This window comes from Mauremys mutica, chromosome 23, assembly GCF_020497125.1.
Source record: "Mauremys mutica isolate MM-2020 ecotype Southern chromosome 23, ASM2049712v1, whole genome shotgun sequence".
In the NCBI taxonomy this organism is placed as follows: domain Eukaryota; kingdom Metazoa; phylum Chordata; order Testudines; family Geoemydidae; genus Mauremys; species Mauremys mutica.
This window is the reverse complement of record NC_059094.1, coordinates 11393921-11413328: the sequence shown is the minus strand read 5'-3', so window position 1 is coordinate 11413328 and position 19408 is coordinate 11393921. Positions and strand designations below refer to the sequence as shown.

Sequence of the window (19408 nt, the reverse complement as noted above, 5' to 3'; positions counted from 1 at the left end):
AAATTTTACCCACCCCCCTCATTAAAGAACCTAAAATGCTGCATTCACCCTAACCCTGAACAAAGACATTTAAAAATCTGGCTGTGGGGGGAGGGGGGGGGAGGAGGAGGAGAGGAGACGGACACACACAGCCTGGCAGCTGGAGGTCAACGCAAGGCGAGAGCAGCCGCAGAACAGACCCTGCCAAGCTGGGCCCCTGCTGAGCTCGGGGAGAGGGTGAGCTGAGCACCGCTGAGGCTGCTGGAAGGAGATGAGCTGTGCGTTAGCACCTGCAGCAGAGCACGTGCAGGGTTTCCAGCCCCTCTGCGGAGGGACACCCTCGGGTTGCAACAGCCTCAGTGGCAAGGCCGGCTGCCGCGCTGGCTCTGGGACAGGGACGCTAACTTACAGCGGGTAACCAAGCTGGGCAGAGGCTAAGCCCAGAGTCCTGCTTCCCTCATGCAGCCCGTCTGGAGAGTAACCCACAGCCACACACACTGCAGCAGTCCCTGAGTTGGCAAGGATTAGGGTTGCGTCTGAGGCAGGGTAAACAGCACAGATCTGCCCTTGGGGGAAGTTTCTCCAACAGCCACGAAGCGCCCGCGTAAGCCGGCTCTGCTGCCGCACAGGTTCCCGTAGAGCAGGGCTCCTTTCAGCAAGGGAAAGCAGCCCAGGGCAGCGCGTGAAAGCTGAAGGACCGGGCTGGAATGCATGGGCTCCCCTTCTCGCTGAGAGCTGCTGGGGTCTTCTCCTCCACTCAGGCCGCCTGCCACAGCCAACGCTCGCTCGGCAGGGCTGCGGCCCCATTCCACCCTCTCAAACCCCCAGTGTAACCAATGGGAAATAAAAGAATCCATGTGCGTGCAAGCAGCTCCCCCTGCAGGCCAGAGCCGGCAACGCACCCGCCGCTACTTCCCTTTGGGGATGAATGGCTCCCCCTCCTCGGGTTCGGGCTGAGGCCCAGGGTCACTCAGGCACCGCATGATTCGCTGGTTGCTGGGGCTGTCGCCGGCCCCCGGGGTGAAGACGTCGTCAGTGCCCGGGGAGGAAGGATCCTTCACACGCATCACGAGCCCTTCCTCGTCCTCCTCGGGCGACGGTGGGAGGCAGCTCGTGCCCTTCAGCTCCTCGTTCACCAGGTCGACGGACTCCGGAGACTGGGGCGAGGCCGGGTCGACCGTGATGATAGGTAGGTTCCCTGAGTCCGACTTGGGCTCATACGCCAGCGGGTCTGGAGAGAGGGAGCGGGGCGAACACAGTCACCACCTCAGCTGCCCTCAATACACCCAGAGGGCCAGGTGGAGTTTTCTTAGACCACTGGGGGAAGTGGAGTCTAGTGGTTAGGGCAGGGGGGAGGGGAGTCAGGACTCCTGGGTTCTATTCCCAGCTCTTGAAGAGAATATGATCTAGTAATCAGGGGATGAGGAGCTCAGAGTACAGACTTTTGGGATATGTTCCTACTTCTGGGAGTGTGAGCTAGTGGTTGGAGGGTGGGGGTGGAGGGCTGGGGAAATCGGAGTCAGGACTCCTGGGTTCATTCCTGGCTTGTCGAGACTGGGCAAGTCACTTCACCCATTCCTAGCCTCGGATAACTTGTCCGTAAAAAGAGTTCACAACACTACTACCCGACCACACAGGCAAGTCAGAGGCTTCAGCCAATGTCTGTAAAACGCTTTGAGGTGACGGTTTTATACATGGCAATAAATTGTCACGAACCTCCCGCCCGGAGCGAGGACAGTTCACCTTCTAAAGAGCGAACACTCAAGGCTTAAAAAACCCAAACCCTGACGAGAGCAGCCCCTTTAAGGCAGCCCCACTCACCCGGCTGGCTAGGAAGCCCAGGAGAGAGGACACTGCTAGCTCAGCACAGGTGCCAGCTATGTAAAAACAGTCTTTGAGCTGCATGCGCCTTTTCAAGTGCCCCAAGAATATTTGCTTTGCCTGGGGCTCGGGACAGTGCACGGGAATCTACAGTGCATGGTCCCTGGCCACCGGGCCCAGTTTGAGCTGCAATGCAGGACACCTTCCCCGAGCAGGAGGCGCAGCTGCAAACTCGGGGCCTGATCTCCAGAGTGCAGAGCATGGCCCCACTCGAACAGAAGTCAGTGGGAGCTCAGCACCCCTGGGAACTGGGCCCTGAACAGCTGTGGGTCACCTATGCAGCAGCAACTGCACCTTGCCAGGAATGGCTCACTCCAGAAGCTGGAAAGGCTGCCCCCTCGTGGCCATGGGCAGGAATTGTCAGAGGTCCTGACAATTTCCTCTATACTTCAAATTCTCACTCCCAAGGGCAATGTGGGTTTCTTTTCTATTCCCTGGGTGTTTGATTCAGGCCGTGCCAATACAGTGCTCCGCAGAGTGCTGGACATGCTTTGCAGGAGGGAGGGGATGGGGAGGAAGAGGGGGAAACGACACAAAGGACTAGCTGGTGGGGGGCCTGGCCCGGAGGGGGTGGCAGTTTCCATAGTGCTGCCCTGCTAATGCAGCTGGGCCAAAGCAACGGGAGTGGAGGGGAGTTCAGTTCCCAGTGTGACAAACTCCCCCTAAAATCCAGCTGAACAAGGCTGGTCTGGAAGCAAGAGGAACAGGAAACTGCAGGGGACTGCGTCATCATGACCAGAGCTGGCCTTTAACGGGAAGCGTGAAGAGCAGAAGGGGTCGGGTCGTCGTCAGCACAAGTGCAGCAGAACAGCTGCTTTAAACAACACCCCATCACCGCGTCTCTCGCGTCATCCCAGGCCACCTTTTACCCTCCACCTCCGGCCGCCCCCACGTACCTGAGCCGATGCGCGCTCTGGACATGGTGGGAGAGTCGAGCTTGTGGGCTGGGACTGTCAAGTAATTGTTGATCTGAAATCAGGAGGCAAAGCGGGCGTGAGAGCTCACATTTCTAAAGGGCCAGGACGGGGGTCACTGGGGACGGGGCAAACAGAAGCAGTGAGGCTCCCAGTGGATTCACAGGGAGCAGATGCACCATCCCCTGCTGCACGGACAGCAGACAGAAGCTCTGGGCCGGCTCAGCTGCTCTGGTGAGGGACACACCCTTAGGACAAACCCCACCGGCGTCTGGAAGGAGAGCCACGGAGGGTCACCACATTTCACTGGCTGCCACTTGGGCCCAGTCTCCTTCAGCGGGAGTGAGAAACACTCTGTGCAAACGCCCCCCGCCCAGCACACCGCAGCCAGCTGGCAGCTCCCGCCTCCCCAGCGCACCTTCTGCTCCAACTGCCGGGCCTTTTGCCTCCGCAGCAGCATCTGGTTCCAAGCATCCTCGTAAGGGTCGGCCACCAGCGTGTGGCGGTTGTACGATCGCAACTGAGAAGGGACCCAAAAGGGATCAGGGTAAGACACATGGGAAATATGCAAGGCACCCACTCTCGGCCGCAGAGCCCTGGGTCCTGCCGCATGAGAAGCCGAGCGTGTTCCCCAGCACAGGGAACAGGGCTGTCAGCAGGTCTCCGAGCAACTCCCAGCATGGCATTTCCGCACCTCCCCAGAGCGAGCAGCAAAAGTCCATAGATTTCATCACAAAAACCAATGGGACTTGTGCTCCTAGCTCACCGAGGAGCTCCTGAGAGCCCCCAGAGGCCCCAGCTGAGATCAGGCCCCGCTGTGCTGCACCAAACACACAGATCCTGCCCGCAGGAGCTTACACGCCAAAGGCAGGATTATTTTCCCTGTTCTACAGCCAGGGAACCAAAGCACAGAGAAATGATGCAACTTGCTCCAGATCACAGACCGTTTAGCAAAGCTGGGGAATTGAACCCAGATCTCCTGGGTCCCGAACCAGGGCCTTAACCACAAGGCCAGCATTCCTCCGTCCAGCAAGTCACCCTCCAGCCCAGCTGTGTGCTTCTTCAGGCTCGGTACAGCCTAACAAGGGAAGGGGAGGAAAGGACTGGGAATTACTGGACCCGTGTCCCTAGCCTCTGTTTGCCCGAAGCTGGGAGTGGGCGACAGGGCATGGATCACTTGATGATTTCCTGTTCTGTTCATTCCCTTTGGGGCACTTGCCATTGGACACTGTCAGAGGACAGGATACTGGGCTTGATGGACCTTTGGTCTGACCCAGTCTGGCCGTTCTTATGTACACAGGTAGACAATGAGGATGAGGCGGGTAAGTACACTAACGGGTGGGTAGGAAATGCAACACGGGTCCCAGCTGCCCTATTTGGAAATTCTCTCCTTCCTCCCCATCCCCCCAAGGGGATGGGCTGAGCTGCAAGGAGGCAGCCTGCGGGTAGATTCGAGTCCTTACCCTCTGCCTGGTTTTCTGGAGGTTGTTGCGCAGGATTTTCCGGATCTCCTCCTCTTTGTCCTTGGACAGTGCTGGCAGCATGCGCTTCACGGGCAGGGCTTTGGGATTGATGTTCCTGGAGAGACGGACAACGGTAAGGGAGGAAGGGAGATAAGGGCTTTACGGCAGCCGAGGAGGGAGGCGCTGGGAAGAGGGATTTAGAGCCAGTGGGAGCCAATGACAGAAGTTAGCTGCCCCTATAAAGCAAAATGTGGTTTGAGCACTGGCCTGCTAAACCCAGGGCTGTGAGTTCAATCCTTGCGGGGGCCATTTAGGGACCTGGGGCAAAAATCTGTCTGGGGATTGGTCCTGCTGTGAGCAGGGGGTTGGAGTAGATGATCTCCTGAGGTCCCTTCCAACCTCGATATTCTATGATTTGCATCAAAAACAACAAGGTACACTCACTGCATGGAGACCGTGGAGATGGCAGAGGGGATCTTGCCCAACCCTCCGCTCTCCACCAGCTCGATGGCTTGTTTCATCTCCATCTTGTGGTAGAAGGCAATCAGCTGTGGCTCCTTGGACCGCTCGCCCGCAATCAGGCACTTCTTCACGTACTTCTTGTTGAAGCGATTCAGCCTGCCCGGGGTGGGGGAGAGAGAAGGGGATGTGTCAGGAAGGGACCCTGAAGTCCCTGCCCCATTTGATTAGTGTCATGCCCAGCGTCCTTGTGTCTTCCCTTAGAACCAGCGAGCCCAGCAGATCAATAGAGTTCGGTTCCTCTGGGTGCGGCGGAATCTGGGCCCAGGGGTCAGACACGCTCCCCCCGTGCCCAGGGCCCCCAATATGCTTCAGAGACTGAAGAGTCGCACATGCTCATCAGCTACAGGTGACATCAAGGCCAGAGGGATATCCAGGACCGGCGAGCACAGCTCCTGGAGCGTTGGCATCGGATCCACTGAGCACGGCAGCGGGCTGCTGGGTCATGCGGTGATGAGAATGAAGGCAGAGATGCATCCTGCTACCCCCCTCCATCAAGGAGCCGGTGCTGACCCTCCCCCCTCCAGCGCCTGGCAAATCCCTCCCTCACTCGGTAGCGAGTCCCCCACGCTCTCTGGCAGCCCCCATACACACAGCAGGCAGCCAGGAGGCGGAGCCAAAGCTGAACTTCCCACGCAGAGCAAGGCAGTTATGGAATGTGCTCTGGGCTGGAATTGGCTGGGTGGAATCAGAGGGCAGCCTGGCTGGTGGGGGAAGAGGACAAGGGAGCGCAGGCCTCTGGCACAGCATAGCTCCATGCGGCAGCACCGCCTCCCTTTGCTTCTCACCAGGGGTTCCTGGAATGAGCTGGAGCGGAGCAGGCTTTCAGGACATTGCAAGAACTGGGGGACCTGAGCTTGCTAGGCTGCATCTAAAATTCTTGCTCCTTGCCCCAGTTTCCCCTCATCCCCCACACACACCTGCACACGCGGGAGCCGCACTCACTTGTCTTTCCAGTGGTGGTGGCCGTAGTGACCACATATATCCTCGATGCCGGTCAAGAGATGATCCAGGAACTGGAGAGGGCGCAAAGCAAAAAGCCTGTGTTCAGCCTCGGGAGCGTGCACCGGCCAGACCTCTCTGCCCACCCGTCCCAGTGAACCCGGGGCTGGTGGGCTGTCAGGCTGAGCCTCGCTATTAGGTGCGGCTCCAGGAGGATCGGCCTCTGGGTGGCAGCACAGGCTTATCCTGATTGGCTGCTCTGCTACTAGTTACAACAGGAAGGTCTTGGCTAGAGAATGTGCACTAAAAACGACAGGGACCCGGCAGAGTCCTTTAACTGTCCCCTCCCGCCCCCCTTACCTTGGGTACCAGCTCCGAGGCAGTGCCCGGCTGCACACCCACCTGGGTTATCGCCTTTGGGGCAGGGGAGCAGAAACAGAAGAGGACTGAAGGCAGAGAAGAGCAGGAAAGCAGCGCCAGGGAGGGACCCCAGCTTGGGAGAGCCATTACCTGGGTGTGAATCTCTTCGTTGATGGAGCGTTTCGTCTCTTGCTTCTTCTTCACAGCCAGCAGGTCCACCAGGGGGCGAATGGTCATCCCCTAGGGAGGAGATTATACCCCTGTGAGAGCCCTCGCCCGGCTGAGAGAGCCAAGCACAGGCACCATCCTTACCCTGGAGCAAACCCTGCCCTCCTGGAGTCTGTCCTGTTACATGACACAGTGGACCCAGACACTCCAGGTCCCTCCTACCTCCTCTAAGGCCTAGGGCTGTCACAACTGGAGATAAGAACCAGGCTGTATCTTATCTAGCTGGCTTGTACCCCTCTGCCTGTGAGGTGCAAACCGCCCTCCTGTTCCTTTGTGCCATGGGAATCCAGCGGTCGGCCCCCAAGAGACTGACATTACAGGGGGACCCTTCTCTATAATAGACACCGAAGCACAGAGGTGATGCCAGGCAGAGGCTGGAGCCACTCTGGACTTATCACGGCCTTTGAAAGCTGCTGAGAATCACGGAGCTCACAAAGCGACAAATCTGCGGCGTTTCCCAGCCAGCAATCCCGAAGAGCTGGACAAAGTCAGGCAAGTGTCACTACCCCATTTTACAGACAGGGCAGCTGAGGCCCTGAGAGCGGAAGGGATCTGCCCACAGTCATGGAGTGAGTCAGCAGCAGGGCGAGGAACATCCAGAGTTCCTTGCCAGGGTGAGTCACTGGGCTGTCCCACAGCTCATCCTCGACAGCAGCCATGGACCCAAACATCTGCTCCTCAGCCAGAAGCGCCAGGGAACCAACATTCCTGAGTGATGCCCATCGTCACATTGTCAGGGTGCCTGGCCAGGCAGCAAGGCCAGGAAGGGGAGTTCCGCCTACCTGCACGAAGACCGTGAAGAAGATGACTGTGATGATGGCTGTGAGGAACATGTCTCTCATGGGAAAGTGCTCGTACTCCAGGAGGTAACCCAGCGAGAAAGCAATGGCCCCTCTCAGGCCACCGTAGGCGATGATGAACTGGTCCTTTGGGGTCAGTTTCACAATGCGGAATTTGTTGATGAACCAGGTGAGGCCCAGGACACCTGGAGAGCGAGCAGGGAGGACAGGACAGACCTCCTCCAGGTTACACAAGCAGAGTCACATTCACACACCCCGACCCCCGGCTAAGGTCAGCCATGTTATTCCATCAGCGGAACCAGCCACATGCAGCACAAACCATTTCCCTTGGGGGAAGGGGTGAAACACAGAGTGCTCCAGTGAAAGCAAAGGGCTGACAATGGTAGGACCCCCATGCTCTGTGGGGGTCCCTCTCCCCATCCCAAATCTTGGCTTGCAACCCCCAGCTCTAACCATCCTATCCCCGGCCAATAAGACACAGCATATTGTCTGGTACAGCCTATGCTAGAACCTCCCATGGGTCTGAGCCCAGCCCAGGCTGGCAGTAGCCAGATACCCCCACCTGGAGGCTGCTCAGGGGTTGGGCAGGGCAGGTCGCAGTCCAGTTCCCCATGGACAAGCGTCGACAAAGGAACATCCCAACCGTCCCTTGCCTGAGGGCTGAAAGGGGCCACGCAGGCTGAGCAGCCTCCCCAGGGGGGTCTGCAGCCCAGATCCGAGAAGGGAACGGCGACGGTGCGTGCGCTCCTGTTCTGTGGATATGCACAGGCCCCTCTGGCCTCCAGAGGAGTCAATCCAGTGCTCGGTTCACCCAAGGGAGAGCACGGGCTAATGGGGGGGGGAGTGGTGTCTAGGGACCAGTCTAGCCCCTTGCCTGGGTCAGCCTATGACCAAGGCAGGCTGGAACCCAGTCCTCTAGAGGCCAAGTGCTAGGGTGTGAATGCCAGAAGCCCCGATAAGTGCTCCTCCCAGCCCCCCCTGCAGTGCTGCATGCTCCCTAGAAACCAGGCAACCGCAGCCTCCCAGCTCAGTGCTCTACCTAGCGAGGACGAGAATAGCAACAGCCCCTATCTAGGGCTCAGAGAAGCCAGCTTCCCGTGGCAATACCGCTGCTCTCCGGCTCCGGGGGCGTCTCCATGCTTGGCGAGGGCATGAGCGCGACCCCACCAGATGGAGCAGGCACCAGAGCCCCGGCGCCTCACCTAACACCCTGGCGATGAGGCAGAAGATCAGCGTGCTGATGATGAAGGTCCAGTTCCAGTAGTGCCGGCCGCCCACAGTGGAGACCCCCAGGAAGATGAAGATCAGGGTCTCGCTGACGCTGCTCCACATCTTCAAGAAGTACTTGATGGTGGTGTGGGACTTGTGGGAGATGTTCGCCTCCACGTAAGGGCGCATGACCACACCGGAGGCGATGAGCCTGCAGGGAGAAGGAGGGGAGAGGACTTAACAGCACCCAGGGAAACCAGCACCCAGCAGGATTGTCTTCAGCTCCTCACCCTGGGAGCAGCGCTGGCCTCAGCAGCACCTCTGGCTTTATTACACACAGGTCAGTCAGCAGAGACCTGATACGAGAAAGGCGGCGCTGCACTGCCCAAAGGACAAACACCAGTGCAGGTGGGGCCGGAGTCCGGGACCCACCTGCAGCCACTTGGGGCCACCAAGGAAAGCGGCAGAGGAGTTCCCGGGCAGGGCACGGCTCAGGAACGTGACTGGAGGCAGGCTGGGGCTGGGGCACAGGGTGCTTTGTAAGCAAAGGGCTCACCATGCTGTGTCTGGCACGCTGGCCTCTCTGGCAACAAAGCACTGCAGTGACTCACCAGGCCCACACTGCAGCTGATTCGGCTCCATTCACAGCGGGAGCGACAGGCAGGGAAGGAGGCGGCAAGGCCTCTCTCTCTAGCCCCAAGGGCAGGGCAGGAGAGGTTGCAGAAGCAGCCTTGGTGTGTGAGACACAAGGAGAGCTCAAGCCACCTGCAGTGAAAGCAAACTCTCCAGGATCACTAAGGGCACGGCTACGCTGCAATAAGAGACCCACCCAGCTAGCCCGAGTCAGCTGACTATAAAACTGCACCACGGACTTTTAGGCTGGTTCGCAGTGTAGATGTCCCCTAAGGGGCTCAGCACCCATCCAAGGGTGGGAATGGAGGCACAAAACTGACCATGGCTACTGCTACGGGCCTGGCACAGAGCTAGAGTCACTGGAGCAGGAGCCTGGGTTCTATTATTAGCTCTGATTGGTGTGAGCTTGAGAAAGATTTCTCTTATGCCTCAGTTTCCCCATCTAACATGCCTGGAGGCCTTCTGATGACAGTGCTACCCGAGTGCAGAACAGTATCACCGCTGAGAAGGAATTAAGTGGTCCACCCCCAAGCTCACTCTCCAGGACAGCTTCCACTTCTGGAACCAACATGATGGACATTTGAATTCCTGTCCCCATGCAATTTAAAACCCTGGAAAGGCCTCTGATCCCTGCAGGGTTTGGCTCTCGCTGGCGACCACCTTAGGCCTGGCTGACGATCAGGAAATTCGCACTCGGGTAACCACGGTGATGCAGTTCATCAATTCCAAGGCCGGAAGGGACTGCTACCGTCACTAGTCGGAGACTTCCCAGAATTACTTCCTGCTTGAACTAGAGCAGGCCGTGGCGAAACCCCCACTTGATTTAAGAGTTCCCAGTAAGGGAGGATCCGTAAGTCGCTCTAATGGCTAACTCCCCTCACACCCTATTTCCAGTTCAGTTCCTCTAGTGCAGGGGTTCTCAAACTTCACTGACCATAAAAATTACTGCACAACCCCAGGAGGGGAGACTGAAGGCTGAGTCCACCTGATTCCCACTGCCCGGGTGGGGGAGCCAAAGCCCGGACCCCCCTGCCCTGGGCGGGGAAGCCGAAGCCTAAGGGCTTCAGTTCCAGGCACGGGACCCGTAACCTGAGCCCTGCCGCCCAGGGCTGAATCCCTCACGCTTCAGCCCCAAGCCCCAGCAAGCCTTAAAATGGGGCCCTGACCCCCAGTTTGAGAACCTCGGCTCTAGTGCAAGCCCCTGAAGCAGGTGCACTGCACTGGCACGACACGGGCTTCCCCCAGCTCAGCAAGTCTGCGCTAGGGCCCTGCACTAGCAGAATCAATGTAATTCAACTGGGGCAAGCCCATAGCAGGTATCATTGGGGCCAAGAACACGGCCTGATTCAAAGAGGGACTGGAGGTTTCTACGGAGAACAAGACTATCTGGATCTATTGCAGGAAACACTAGAGCACTCCAGGAGGGATCGAAACCTGCTGTGTCAGGATAACACAAGTTTAACAGGTGTCAGGAGGAGATGGTCCCAAGCGCAGATTATCCCATAGCTGCCTACAGTGGGGTTTCTTCCACCTTCCTGTGCAGCCACTATCAGAGAACGGATACTGGCGTAGATGGATCAGGGGCCTGATCCAGTGTGGCCAATGTTACATCCCTAGTTATGTCCCTAGGGAGTAGGGTGACCAGACAGGGGGTGGGGGAGTAATAGGAGCCTATTTAAGACCCAAAAATCAGGACTGTCCCCATAAAATCGGGACATCTGGTCACTCTACTAGGGTGGGTCTACACTTAAAATGCTCCAGTGGCCCAGCTATCTATGCCGGCAGGAGGGACTCTCCCGTCGGTGTAAATAACCCACCTCTCTGAGAGGCGGTAGCTAGGTCAATGGAAGAACTCTACCGTCGATCCAGCGCTGTCTACCCAGGGATTTAGGTTGCGCGCTTGCGTGTCACATCCCTGAGTGACTTAGCTGTGCCAACCTAGTTTTCTAGTGCAGACCTGGCCAAACACAGCTCAACCCTGATCACTAAGCCAAGGCAGAGAGTATATTAGTGTGCTGAGTGCGACAGTCCCGCCCAGCCGGTACTCACGCCATGATGCCGGAAAGGTGGAAGAGCTCGGCCGACAGGTACGCCATGTAGCTGTAGAGGAAGACGAAGAGGGGCTCGATGACGCGGATGTGGGAGGTGAAGCGGGAGGTGAAGGCAGCAATGACTCCATAGATCACGCCAATGAAGACACCACCCAGGGACACCACGAAGAAGCTGAGGAAGCCCAGGATGATGTCAGTAACTGTCACCTGCTCTAAGTTGGCAAACTCTTCGAAGAGGTGGTAGAGCACCTGGAAAGGGAGAACATAAGAATGAGCCTACTGAATCAGACTATCAAGGTTGGAAGGAACCTTAGGAGATCATCTAGTCCAACCTCCTGCTCAAAGCAGGACCAAACCCCAGACAGATTTTTGCCCCCGATCCCTAAATGGCCTTCTCAAGAACTGAACTCACAACCCTGGGTTTAGCAGGCCAATGCTCAAACCACTGAGCTATCCCTCCCCCACAAAATTGTGGAGATATACCTATTTCCTAGAACTGGAAGGGACCTTGAAAGGTCATGGAGTCCAGCCCCCTGCCTTCACTAGCAGGACCAAGTACTGATTTTGCCCCAGATCCCTAAGTGGCCCCCTCAAGGATTGAACTCACAACCCTGGGTTTAACAGGCCAATGCTCAAACCACTGAGCTATCCCTCCCCTCTGGGTCAGACCAGAGGCCCATCTAGCCCAGGGGGCTGGCGAGAGAGAGAGGGCTATTTCAAGCAGCCAGCCACGCTCCTGTGATGCACAGGGAGGATGGGCTCTCCCCTTGGGGGAGCCCTGATCAGAGGCTGCCAACGGGAGATCTGCATCAAAGGGACTATGCATTAGTCTGCGACATGGCAAGGAAACATAGCTAAGCCCCTGGTTCCATAGCCAGCACCCGCCCTGCTGTGTGCAAACCCTTTGGTAATTGCCATCCTGGAATATTTGTTCCATCAAATCTAATGCAAAAGCAAGTGGCGCTCGGCTGCATGAGACATGTAAACACCCCAGGGACGCAGCAGCTGGGAACAGGTGGGGGGGGAGAAACCAGCCCTCCGGGCCACCTTCCCTTCTGGTTCATTGGTGCTTCACTTGATCTCAGCATCCTGCCTGCAGGGCGCTCTGCTCTCCAAAGCAAGCCTCGCGGCTCTAATGGTTTTCATTCCAGGAGGGCCCAGAAGCGCGGCGTGCAACACAGGCCTCCTTGTGTCTGTACAGCTCCTAGCACAGCGAGACGCAGCCCCCGCTCCCAAGAGTTTGCAATCTAAAATGGACAAGATCAAAGGTGGGGTCCCCCCGGGCCACGGAGATTGAAAAGTCAGAAGCTCCCCTGGGCTGCAAGGTGTAACAGCAAGTGGGAGACTGAAAATCCACGAACCCCTGCTCAAGGTCTGCCATCTCAGCTGCAGCCACAAGGTTGCCTGGTTAGTCAGTGCGCACTGGGGCTGCTCCGTTAGCCAGACCCAGCAGAGCCGAGATGCCTTTCAGGGCCATGGGATTCAGCTCAAAGTACCGTGGCAGCCACAGCAGAGCAAAGGGCTAAGTACTGTCAGCTGCAGTGCTAGCCCCAGAACCAGGCGGCCACGAGTGCAAAGAGCTGGTGCCTTCCCCAAGGCCCAGCAAGAGCCGTTAAGAGCCTGTGGGGCAGGGAGTCTCAGGCAGCGCAGGGCAGACAGCGGGACAGTCACGACACCTCCCTCTTCGCTTCCATCTCAGGTTCCCGAGGACCCTGGGTAGGCTACTGAGCAGCCACGCTCCGACGCGGACAGACGGGACGTACGGTAAGAGCCATTGCACCCAAAAGCAGCGCAGAAGAAAGCGGGAGGCGTTCTGCTGTCCGCAGCACTCGCCTCCGGACACTGCCTGCACTCACAGCCGGCCCTTGGACCGGGATTTCCCTTGGCAACAGCCAGGCCCAGAGCCCTAGCTCATTCCCTGGGGCGCTGCTCTGTCTTCCCTGCCAAAGGCTCCCAATATCCGTACGGGGAAGGGTCCGCACCTTGCCAGAAGAGACCCCCAAGATTATATTAAAGGCCAGTCTCTTGCTCTTCGGGGCTAGGGTGACCAGACGTCCCAATAGAATCGTGACCGTCCCGATATTTAGACGTTTGTCCCAACATTAGTTACTCCCGACATTTCACGGGACTCTTTTCTGGTTTTGCTCCGTTGGCAGCACTCGGCTTTTTTTTCCTTTTGCTTTGCCGGCGACTCCCCCCCCAACGTGTCCCGATATTTTCTTCCTCTCATCTGGTCACCCTATTCAGGCTCTACCTACACAATCCCCACAGGGCCAGTGTGTAGCTTAGCCGGGACCTTAACCCTGCCCCCAAGAGCCTTCCGCCTATAGCCAACCCCCTTGCTCAGTGCTCCAGGGCAGCCCAGGCGCCAGGCGCATGCAGGTCCCTTCCCTTTCATTTCCCGCCTGGGTCACAGGCATGGGGCAAGCCCGCTGCTAGCCAGGGGGGGTCCAGCCTCAGGCAGGATGGAGACCCCAGCTTGCGCTTAGCTAGAGCCTCCTGACCATTCTTTCCTTTTCTATTGCTCGGTGACGCTCCTGCTCCAGTTTCTATGGCACTGGGCTGCAGTTTTACAGCCTGGATCCTAAAACGACCTTCTGGAGGGAAGGCTTCTTAAGCGCAATGACTGCAGCAGCAGAACAGGTCCCCTTGGGAGGGCCTGGTTCTGCCCTGCATAGTCTGGGGTGGGGGAGAGAGCCATGATCCCGCCCTCCAGTCAGCCAGCCGCACCTGGGCACCCAACAAAGGGATAAACCTGTTAGACAAGTTGCTATCTGCAGAGCTGCAGGCCCTTCCTCAATACAGGGCGGGAAGAAACCTCACACACCCAGCCTAGGCCAGGGTGGGTCAGCAAACCCCACTCCTTTCCCATGCCTGACCAGGCGTCTGCCCCCTTGCTGTGGGGGCCCGGCTGCAAGAGAACAAAGGCACCGACCAGCACTGTACAAAACACAGCAACCCAGGCCCAGCAGACAATTGGCATTTGATCCCTTTACTGCCCCAGGTCGACTTTGCCCAGGCTGCAGGGACGGGCTGGGCAGGTAGACTCCCTGCGTGTGTGCACATGGCAAGTGGCAGGCAGCCAGCCAGAGCTATGGGAGCTCGTAAGTGGCCCTGCTCAGGGCTCTGTATAAATGGTGAAAGTGAAAGTGAAGCCTCCTGTAACAGGCCTAACCGCTGGCTCACCCTGAGAGACCCCCAAAGGATGCAGCCAGTCACTTCTGTATTACACAGAGCCGCCGCGGCCAGTGCTCTTGCAAACGCAGAGTTAAGCGGTTGTTAGTCTGCGTCTGCAATCGGAAGGCAAGAGTCTCCCCAGACTCACGTCCCTGTTCCAAAGGCTCTGGCAGACTGCACGTTCTGACCGAACACCCAATGCACAGGCCACGACTCTGGTGCCGCGCTTCCTCCACATAACTGAGGGCTCCGGAAATTTCCCTTTGCACGCAACACCTAACAAAGGAGGAAGCATGCGTGGGCGGTGCAGTCAGTGCTTTCCCTTGCCGAGAGCAAGAGCAGACCCAGATTTCTAGGGCTTAGCGATGCAGCACATTCTCAGCCGATTTACAGAACCATGTCCCATGCCCAAGCAGCAGCTGAGCCCAGCCTCTCCCCTGGAAGGGAACAAATTTAAGAGACACTGATTTCACTCCACGATTAGCACCCATGTTGCCACAGACACGGAGACAGATCTCCATAGCCAGGAGCTCTTACACCTGTTCTCTAGTGATGGCAGGTGTCAGAACTGGCTCCGACCAGGGTTCCAGAATATCCTGTTTGAAGGGACTTGGAGATGCTTAGTTCCCCAGCCTGGCTATTCCTCTGAATGATCCTCGCAGACCACTAGTTATGCGCAGACCCCACGCATGGACTGTCTGGTCCCAGAAATGCCTCGGAGCAGGATGCCAAGTCCCAGGTGAGCTTTGATGCCAATACATGTAGCAAACCGCTGAACGGTTTCCAAACATCTACCCCCTTCAGTCAGCGTCAAACATCCCCTCGCCCTTCCCTTCCCTCCTCTCCCCCGAGCAATCGGCACTAAGCTCTTCCGCCACTACCCCCTCGACTGCTGGTGAGCTCCTGCTCCCGCCAGCAAGCCCAGCGGCAGGGAGTACACAGGCAATCTGCTGGGCAGCTCGTGCTAGACGGGTGAGACCCGAGCGCATAGAATAAACCTGCACCCCAGCCCAGCCCTGGGAGAGGTTTTCCCACGGCTGCCTATCCAGGCGGCGGCACACAGCAAAGCAGGTCACCCCTTGCCCTTGTGGGAGAGTTTAGCCAAGCTTGCAGTTTTGCCCTTATCAGAGAGCTCAGCAGAGTTTTCTATAGACATTAAAATAAATCCTCCGGCACTGTGCGGGAGGGAGGAATTAGAGGCTTGGCTGAGCGCACTAAACCGTGTACGTCCTCGCTCAAGTTTAAACCAACACAAAAAAACCCCCAGTCCTGGGCAGCGTTGATCTATCCGGATGGAGAGGTGAGCGCGGGCCGCAGGACGGGGACAGGAAAGGAGAGAAGAGGCCCCTGCCCCGGGCAGTGACAGGCTCCCATCAGGCCCTGCTCAGACCGGGATCCAGGGAGGAACTGTACAACTTTATGCAAAGAAACAGAGTTAAAAATAGTCCAGCAAACTCCAGCCCGAGGAACCTTTGCGGTGGGACGGGGGGGGAAGTGTAGCTGGGTTGCTTCATTACCAAGTGACAGCGTGTGTATCAGAGGCTGTTTCCGGTCTGGCTCCTCTCCAGCCCCCGCTGCAGCCTGCAGACAGGGATAGATGCATCACTTCCACCAAACAGCCGAAGATCCCAGCTGCCCCCACCCGCTGCCCACTTCCCCCAACCAGAGGGCATCAGCGCTGCCAGGGATCAGTTCAGAGAGGAGTGTAACGGGAGCGGAAACGGTGGGGGACACTACTATTAACGATTGCTATTATCACAGCACCAAGGAGCCCCACTGGTACGCTCCCAGCCCTGCCAACGGAGACCCAACTTCTATTCCTGCCCCGACCTCAGGCACCTCCCTTGCCCAGTCTGTGCTCAGTGTCATGTCCCCCCCGCCCCCAACATGCTTTACCTGAGATCTCCAGAAGGGCTAACGGTATTATCACCCACATGCAACTCAGGCTACGTCTACACCGAGGCGGAGGGAGTGGGGAAGGGGGGGTTGATTTGCAGCACACATAGCACATAGCAGTGAGGACCTGGTGGCAGAGACCGCACAAGCTCACTTGACACCCCACACCCCGTATGCACTCGCTTGTGCAGCCTGCGCTGAAGTGTGCACCACCACGTCCTCACCGCTCGCTAGCTAGCTAGAGCACAGCAAGCTTCAGCAACGCTACACAAGCTGCAAGTCACACCCCAGGCTGCAGTGTAGGTGGTCACCTAACCCCCACCCACAACCATCCCCCTTCCAAGTCAGAGTCTATGGGGAGATCCAAGTCAGTGCAACTCGTACGTCAGGGTTTAGCAAGCAAAGCATCTAATCCAATCATGGCGACAGGTCATCATGGTCATCAGGGGCTCGTTCATCTGCACATCTACCAATGTGATACATGCCATCATGTGCCAGCAATGCCCCGCTGCCATGTACATTTGCATCTGGTTTGGCCAAAGACTAAATGGACACAAATCAAGAACTGTAACATTCAAAAACCAGTAGGAGAGCACTTCAGTCTCCACGGACACTCACTAACAGACTTAAAAGTGGCCATTCTTCAACAAAAATATTTCAAAAACAGACTACAATGAGAAACTACAGAACTGGAATTAATTTGCAAACTTGACAGCATCAAATTAGGCCTGAATAAAGACTGGGAGTGGCTGGGTGGCGACAAAAAATAATTTTCCCTTTGTTGATACTCACACCTTCTTGTCAACTGGTGGGAATGGGCCACATCCACCATGATTGAATTGGCCTCGTCAGCACTGACCCCCCCACTTGGTAAGGCAACTCCCATCTTTTCATGGGCTGTATATTTCTACCTGCTTACTGTATTTTTCACTCCATGCATCTGATGAAGTGGGTTCTAGCCCACGAAAGCTTATGCCCAAATAAATTTGTTAGTCTCTAAAGTGCCCCAAGGACTCCTCTTTGTTTTTAATCCAATCATACCCACCTGCCCTCCAATCTAGACTCTGCCGCCCTCAAGGGAGCTCTGCCGCCAGACCAACCACAGGGCCGCACAAGCAGCTGGACACGTGCTTCACTCACCACAGTGACGGCGTCGTTCAGCAAGGATTCCCCAAACACCAGGATGTGCAGGAGCTCATTGATGTGGATCTCCTCAAAGACAGCCAGCACCGCCACTGGGTCCACTGCTGAGATGATGCTGCCGAAGAGCAGGTTGGCCAGCAGGCCGATGTCATTCAGGCCAGTGCCGCTGATCTGGCACACGGCATACATCAGCCCGCCCAGGAAAAAGGCGTTCCAGAGCGTCCCCACCACGGCAAAGATCAAGATGGTCCCCAGGTTCTCCGTGAACTGGCGCAGGGGCAGGAAATAGCCGGCATCCAAGATGATGGGCGGGAGGAGGAAAAGGAAGAAGATGTCCGACTTCAGGCTCGGGGGAGTCTCCCCGACCCCCTTGATGAGTCCCCCAACCAGCAGCCCCACCACGATGAGGAGGCAGCTCTCCGGCACGATGTTGGACACAGAGGGAATCACATGGAAACCTAGGCGAGAGAAGACAGTTGCAGCCACGTTACAATGGGCAGCCCCATCCCCTCCCCTAGTAGTGAGCATCAAACAACTGAGACATGTGTTTGCTGATTAAAGGAAGGGTGGTCTTGTGGCTAAGGCACTGGCTTGGGACCCAGGAGACATGGAGTCTATTCCCTACTCTGCCACTGACTCTGAGACAACTTGGGCATGTCACTTCATCTCTGTGCCTCATCTGTAAAATGGGGCTATTAGCACTGCCCTACCTTGCAGTTGCAGACAAATGCATGTGAGTGGCTCAGATAGGAGGGTGATGGACTAAGATGACCTGGCAGATCTTTGTTGTTCACTTCCAGGCCAGGGAACAGAAGAAGCTATGAACTTCCACGGGCAGTAGAGGCTACTTGTTAATGGCATAGCTCTACGGCCACCCAAGCGCTGCCCCAAACTCCACCACTGCTAGTCTGCAGGGCTCAAGCTGCTGACTGCTACAGCTCTGCTCATCAGACTTACAAAGCCTAGACCCAAATATGCCCCTGGTGGAGAGTTCACTGCCCACACAATGCTGCTTCAAAGGACACTAGGCCAGCACAAGCTGGCTTGTGCAACACTCCCTTGATACCCCTGGCTGCCAGTCTCCTACCCAAGGAGCCCAGCACCTCTAGCACGGACAGTGGCCACTAACTCAGAAGCAGACCCTCTGCTCTTTTGAGGCCAGAGCTGCTCCTTAGCCCTCCCTCTGCAGCAGAAACTAGCTGAAACATCCAGGCACGAAGAACTGGGCAACACGTCCTCATGGACCGGGGTCGCTTTGTTTTGGAAGCTGAGTTGGGGACTTATTTTTAACTTGTGAACTCACCCTCACCTTGGAGCATGGGGGAAGGAGGCCAGGATACGAGCTCCCTGTACATCTAGGCCCAGCACCCACAGTACTCCCTTCCGCTGGCGTAGGAATCCAACTAGTGCTCCAGAGAGGCGTTTTATAATCCTCTTTTAAACCACCATTTCAACCAAGTTTCCGGATACTGATGCAATTCCCTGGATTTTACCCAGTGCTTTATTGTTAAGACGCGAGGCACATATGCTACCCTCCAGTTTCCTGGCACAGGGGCGGATTTTAAATGAGAAATCCCATGCTTTTGTTAGCAGCTTGGCCATTTCATTCTTCCGAGCGCATGGCTGTACCATCTGTTCCTGGTGACGTGGCGAACAGGAAGCTTTCTCCAGTGAGGGAAGGGGTCTAAGTTATCAGTCGTCGAACCGAAGATTTTCTACATGGATCGAAGGCTCTTTGGGACAGGGGACATCTTTTTGTGGTGTGTTTGTACGGCGTCGAGGACAATGGGGTCCTGCCCATGCACTACAAATAAATATATAAGAAGTTGCAGCCCTTACATGGCTGCAAAGATAACTTTCCATACGAGAACCAGAGCAACGCTTTCCTCCTGAATCTGCAGAGACGCAGCCCCAGTGCCTCTGGTGCTGCCCAGGGTTTCACCTTGCGGCTGCTTGAGGAAAGCTAACAAGGCTCTGGTCAGTTCCCTTATATTCAGAGCCCAGCAGGCAGGAGTTGAAGTGATAAGAATCAGGTTTGTTGTTCTTGGTGACTGCTTGGAAAAAATGAAGCAGCAGCACAGGTAGGCCCTGTGGCTTATCATGGGGGAGGATGACCCCTATTCCCCCCCTCCCCCCCCCCACTTCTCCCCACACCTTATCACCTAAAGTTTAAAGAAAAAAATAGCACCCCCTGCTATGCAGGAGCCTTTTGG

General features: G+C 56.8%; 1 protein-coding gene across 1 annotated transcript in view; it reads right to left on the bottom strand.

Annotated features, from left to right (window-relative positions):
* Nucleotides 1-630: 630 nt before the first annotated feature.
* Nucleotides 631-19408, bottom strand: part of SLC9A1 (solute carrier family 9 member A1) — a 50462-nt gene continuing 31684 nt past the window's right edge. Inside the window, exons 2-12 of the mRNA XM_044997880.1 lie at nt 17193-17653; nt 10978-11228; nt 8289-8506; nt 7069-7271; nt 6209-6298; nt 5702-5772; nt 4682-4855; nt 4238-4352; nt 3193-3294; nt 2757-2829; nt 631-1210 (exon numbers count right to left, since the gene is read on the bottom strand). Of these exons, the coding sequence (XP_044853815.1) occupies nt 888-1210; nt 2757-2829; nt 3193-3294; nt 4238-4352; nt 4682-4855; nt 5702-5772; nt 6209-6298; nt 7069-7271; nt 8289-8506; nt 10978-11228; nt 17193-17653 (2081 nt within the window). The 3' untranslated portion in view covers nt 631-887. The remainder of the gene's footprint in view (nt 1211-2756; nt 2830-3192; nt 3295-4237; nt 4353-4681; nt 4856-5701; nt 5773-6208; nt 6299-7068; nt 7272-8288; nt 8507-10977; nt 11229-17192; nt 17654-19408) is intronic.